The sequence below is a fragment of the Galeopterus variegatus genome, unplaced genomic scaffold (assembly GCF_000696425.1).
Source record: "Galeopterus variegatus unplaced genomic scaffold, G_variegatus-3.0.2 Scaffold5601, whole genome shotgun sequence".
In the NCBI taxonomy this organism is placed as follows: Eukaryota; Metazoa; Chordata; class Mammalia; order Dermoptera; family Cynocephalidae; genus Galeopterus; species Galeopterus variegatus.
In genome coordinates, this window is record NW_007731712.1 from 60,143 (window position 1) to 66,177 (window position 6,035).

The 6,035-nt window shown below is 44.1% G+C and overlaps 1 protein-coding gene across 1 annotated transcript in view; it reads left to right on the plus strand.

Annotated features, from left to right (window-relative positions):
* Window positions 1-5,593: 5,593 nt before the first annotated feature.
* EIF2AK2 (eukaryotic translation initiation factor 2-alpha kinase 2) overlaps window positions 5,594-6,035 on the plus strand; it is a 33,289-nt gene continuing 32,847 nt past the window's right edge. Inside the window, exon 1 of the mRNA XM_008589711.1 lies at window positions 5,594-5,709. Within this exon, the coding sequence (XP_008587933.1) occupies window positions 5,594-5,709 (116 nt within the window). The remainder of the gene's footprint in view (window positions 5,710-6,035) is intronic.

The following is a 6,035-nucleotide window of genomic DNA, read 5'->3' on the forward strand; positions in this document are numbered from 1 at the left end:
GGATTTCTTAAACAAGAAAAAAAAGCATCAACAGAAAGGAAACTATTTATATTTTCGGCTACATTAAAATATAAAACTTTTGCAAAACAGGCATCTTTAAAGAAGTGAACCCCTCCACACACAACCAGGCACACTGCCAGCACCAAGGAGCATGCAAAAAACATCACCTCTAGGGGGTAGCCCACCACAGCCGCCACATTAACCACAGCTGCTGTGAAAGTGTCTAGATGCCACAACCACCACGCGGATTGTCTGCCAGCCACTGGAGTTCATTGACACAAGGAGAGTCACCAGCAGAGACCAAAGAAAATAAGAGAATGTCGCTCTCCACAAAGCCCACTCCAGAGTGACAGAAGCATCTGCTCTATAGTAGTATTGGGGGACCTGAACACACCTTTCAGCATTGGACAGATCATCTAGGCAACAAATCAACAGAGTAACCATTACTCTTTTCATAAAAGGAGTGACCTTCAGAAGGAGAGAAGAAATCTAGGGTTATCAGGGGTGGGAGGGGGGAGGGAGAGGGGGATAGGGAGAGATTGGACAAGGGGTATAAAGAATAAGTACAATTTGCAACAATATACGTATTAGTAATATTGATTTGGTCAACATATGTCAACATTGAATCCCCAAAATATGTATATCAATTATGATTCAATAAAAACAAAACAAAACAAAACAAACAAAAAAGCAAATCTTTAAGGAAATATATGATCTGCAGGCAGTAAGTATTCATGAACATTTTAATGTCTATATGGCCAAAGCCTTGGCTGCTCAGATTCTATTGTAACCAATAGTTTCTCTTCAGTTTCCTAAGAGTGTCAAGGTCTTGTGTGAGCTAAGCTAGTTGTATGCAATTGCTCTCACCAGCTCGCCTCTCAGAATGCATTAACTAGCAGAAGAATCCTCCACTGGCTCAGGATCATGTGCTCCTCTCACCTGAGGTGCCTCTCCACTGGGTAACTCTGAAGATATAGCACGTGTAGGTCAAAGACATCCTTTGGAGAGATTTAAACTGATCACACACTCCAGGCAGCCTTTATAGCACTTTTTTTTTGGCTCTTCCAATGCTTTTCTGTTTTTCAGTATGGGACAAAAAAATCTGAATTAAAACTCAGACAAAATATTAAGAGTAAAAAATAAAGAAAGAAGTGGAAACAAAAAAAAGGGGGGGGGGAAGCGGCATGACAGAAATTGGGAGAAGATATTAAATAAAAGGCTAAAGTCTTGAGTACATGAAGAACAATTAAAATCAATAGGTGAAAGAAAATATAACCTAATAGGAAAAGAAGCATAAAGAATGTAGACAATTTACAAAAGAAGACATCCAAATGGCAAATAAACGTGTAATGAGGAATACAGTGGTTAGGAGAATACAGATTAAAATAAAAGTGAGAAACTTCCATGACTGGCTATGAAGGATTATCTATTATGGGAACTACCCTCCCACCATAACAACTAGAAAACTGGGCAAAACATATATAAAATAATCGCTTTTGGACATTAGACAACAGGCAGAACAATGCTGGGATTTCTGAGAGGTAAACGAATGAGGTGAGCCCTACAGTTGCCCAGCCTGCTACCTGTAAACAATTTCCAAACTGCAGCACAGGGAAAGAGAACCCGAACAGAGTAGAAAAGTCTCACTAAGTTGGAGGTGGATGTTAGTGTATCTATCTATACACTCCTCCAAACACCGGTTGTTTCCCTTTCTACAAACACTCCATCCTTTAGAAATTCATTTCTAGACAAAAACTTTAAGGACACAGTGTCACTTTTGGTTATCATTACATTTCCAGCATAATGCTGCACATGGTAGGAACACAAGTAAATATTTATTAAACAAATTAATGGATGAAGAGATTTTTTCCTATAAGTGTTTTTTACAATATCAGATCAGTTAGGAAGCTTTTGATGTAACAAACAGAAAATCAAACACAAACTGGTTTGTAGGGGAAAGAAAAAGAAGGGGGGAGCTTGTATGACTGAATAGTCCACAGTGGGTTTGGCTTCAGGTGAGGCTTGATCCGGGGCATAAACAAGGACCTGATTCTTAATCTTCATTTTCTGACTCCTTTGGTGTAGGTTCCATTTTCAGGGAGGTTTGATGTATTATTTAGTGTTCAGTGTAAGAACACTACAGAAACCAGTACAGAAACCACTGTACGTATGTTGAGCAGAAAGATATAGTAGGAAATTAATACTTAAACAATTGTTGAAAGGACTGCAGAATGGAAACCAGGAGACTTCCACTGTAGATGCCATCCAAAATGCAGGACCCTACCATTGCCACGGCTTCTTCCACTGCAGCCACCACAGATGCCCTACACCCTTGGAAAATTGACAACAGAAACTGGAGTCCAGCTCCTGCAAATGTCCCTGAGTATGGGAGCTTGCTCGTCGGCTTGTCCTGTCACAGAAGGATGGCTTTATCCTCCCTTCCATCTCCCAAATCCTGTACCACTACTCATCATTGGCAGACCCCAAATTATATTCAGAACTTTAACTCCACAGAAATCTGGAAAATGCGGTTTTAACCTTCCATACATTACAATTCAGGAGATGAAGAGACATAGAACGGGCAGGAATGGGAACTAAAAATATATCTAGTACAGTCCACTCCTTCTATAAATTTTTGAAGCAAACAATAAAACTACATTCTTGCTGAATTTAACCATTCCCTCCTTTAAATGAAACCATGTTCATCTTGTCCCCTAAGTCTTTATACCCATTACTGTGTGATGTTCCTTCTTTGTTTTATGTTCTGGTTGCCATCAGAAAATGTCCCAGCTAGTAGAGTGATACAAACCTTTAATCCTGAAGGTTCTGAGCCCTTAGAAGTCCTGCCTGTGTTGGACAGAGGTAGACTTCCTTAACATTTATCACTGAACATGGAATTACCACGAAGAATCTTTAGATTGAAGACATGCTGTTCCCTGACTGCATTGTGTAGCTGCAACATTATTTCTCCTTGGTAAGTAGTATCAATCACACCAACCAATTCAGTAATCCCCTTATTTTCTTGATGACTTGATGGCATAAAGAACTTGCAATGTCCAGATGTGGTTTCAAGTTCCCCCTCAAGGAACTACGTATCCCCTGGTGGAAACAGAGCCCAAGGACCCAGAAGTAGGAAGTACTTATTTTGCAAGTGCGTGATTAGGTCTAATTGTGGGCAACAACCTTCTACTTCTACTGTGTTTCCTGGGTTCATATATTCTGGCCAGGAAGAAACAGCAGCCTAGTTTAGAGCATATACTGCACCTGAAGGACAGTCCACGCAACTTGCTAAGTGTTATCTTCTACCTGCAGCTATAACAGTCTTCAATACTCCATCCAACTGTCCCCTAAGGCCAGCTGCTTTGGGGTGATGAGGTTCACAATAAAACCATTGAGTCCTATGGTAGTCAATGTACTGCCTCACTTCTTTTTCTATAAAATGGGTTCCTCAGTGAGGATACCATGAGGTGAACGAGGCTTTCGGAGTATTTTACTCCAAAGAGGGAAAATTGCCTGTCCCCTCCATGATGGAAGGCTCCCATGTAACCAGTCTGCCCCCAAGTAACTGACTGGTCTCCCTTGGAGTGTGGTGCACCCGGGACTCAGCATTGGTCTCTGCTGTCAGCACCTTGGGCACTCAGCAGCCAGATCAGTCATGACAAGAAGTCCATGTTGATAAACTCACACATACCCTCCATTCCTGCTGCCATAGCCTCTTTGTTTTGAACGAGCACTAGGGTAAGTAGGGAAAAGATTGACAGAAGTCTCCATGCTCACCTTCCTCTCAAAAGCCTCCTCAGAAGTATGTGCCTTTGGTGAACATTCACAAGGGAACCCAATGTGCTCACACTCTGTCCATTCTACGTGTTCACCCACATCTTTTCCCCTAGACCTCCTTATCATCAACCCTCTGATCGCATTCCTTCCAAATCTCTGAACATACAGCTTAATTGTTAGCCACTGGTTCTGTACAAGCCACTGAAGGAGGGGGTTGGGGGTTGGGGGGGCGCATGGTGAGGAAGTGAGTGAATAGTTTGCGTATCATTAATGCTCCAAATTCCAGACTCCCTAAGTATTTTTGATTTCTTCATCTGCATCACTTGGCATTACGATTTGATTTAATGTGGGCCGTGTGAGCTCAGGTTGTAATAAACCAATTGGGCAAACTGTTAGAGCCATTCCCAGCTGCTGGAGCTAGCACATTGACTTCCTTCATGTCTTCTTTAGAATCACTTCCATGCATATTTCCTGGATGTCTGTTGATAAAAATTAGTGAAATCTTGCAATTCTTTTATTGTGTAAACTATCTCCTCTTGACCAGATCTTGTGTATGTCGTCTTGGGGCACGTTAATATCTGATTCTAGTTCTAGGAGGGAACGCATGAGGTAGGGATAGGGTGTTTGGAGAATCAGCAGCTCTTTGCAAGGTGACTACTTCAGGCTCTTCAAGCTAGACTGTACCAGTCTTATTGGACAATGGTGGGAGGTCTGTGGAGACTCAGCAGAATTTCAGAGGGCAGTGGTACTTGGATCCATTCAAATCCACCTGCATTCCCAGGCTTCATTCTTTCCCAATCAATGCCCTCAGTGTAGGCTGCAAATTAAATTTATATTGTAATTCTACTACCTGCAGCATTAGACTCTGCACCTGACTTTCGCAATGTCAACCCTCAGGCTACAGGAAATAAGAGGTTCTTCTGGGACAGTCATCAAAGTTTGTATTGATCGCATTTGGGCTTGTCATTTTTCTTTAAGCTCTCTTGGGCAGTTCAGGGTCTCAAAAAGTCATACGCAATGTCAACCCTCAGGCTACAGGAAATAAGAGGTTCTTCTGGGACAGTCATCAAAGTTTGTATTGATCACATTTGGGCTTGTCATTTTTCTTTAAGCTCTCTTGGGCAGTTCAGGGTCTCAAAAAGTCATAAAACTTGCCCCTGCTACTGTCATTGCTGCTGCCACAGCGCCCCACCCCCCAAACGGACTCCTGAAAAGACCCACCATGGTCAGAGCTTTTTTGTCACCTGGAAATGCCACAGAAAGATGGCTCTGTTTCCTATTTACCTCCTAAACCTCCCACCACTTCCTCACATTTGGGGAACTTAAACCATGCCCAGGTCCTGAGATTCAAGGGAAGTTTAGGCTGATAACCTGTAACACAGGAGGAATGTAGAAAAGAGCTGGGAGTGGACACCTAGACCAAAATTTTTAATATATATTTAATGCCCATCTTAGGGCCACCTCCCTCCCTCACCCCAGCTAAGATGTTGGGAGTATAGATTCCTTCTAATTCGAGCTCCCCTGCGTACTAGCTGTGTCACCTAACTTCTCTGTGCCTCAGACCTCAGTTTTCTCATCGGTTGAAAGGGATTAGTATCTGGCAGTATTTTTGTCAGGATATGTGCACTGAACAGTGTCTGACAAAGGTCAATTCTCAGTAGTCTTCAACCACTGTGCCAATGAGCCAGTGTGTCTCTGGGAGTGTGTCACAGTCCATCGCGTGAGTAGAATTTCTATAAACCAAGGACTGCTGGTGCTGGGCCTTGGTAGGAAACTCCGCGAGGTCGTGCAGGGTGCAGGCGGCTCTCCCGAGCGGATGGCCTGGCTTCTGTTGAAGAATGGACGGGTGGGCGGAAATGGATCAAGGGAGATTGTGTCCCCAGGCCCTATCCCCAGCCTTGGAAAGGTGAGCGGCAGCCGTGTGGAAAGCGGGTAGCAGTGCTTTCGTGCTTACAGGCCTGCACTTGAATTGAATCCCGGCTTTGCGACCTACCGGAGGCAAGACCCTTGGCGAGTGAATTGACTCAGTTCCCGCCACTGTGAAATGGGCCGATGATACCCACCTCCCCACCCCCACCCCGCATGATTGCGTTGACGAATAAATGGGATCACCGGTCCCAGAGCCCAGTATCGCGGGAGCCCGGAGCGCCCTCCTCTCCTCCCGGGGGACCTTTCCTTGCACGGGGCCAATAATGGCCCAGAATCGCCGCAGGGGTGCAGGTCGCCGCAGGGACCGCGCTCGGGTGCGGAGCCCGCCC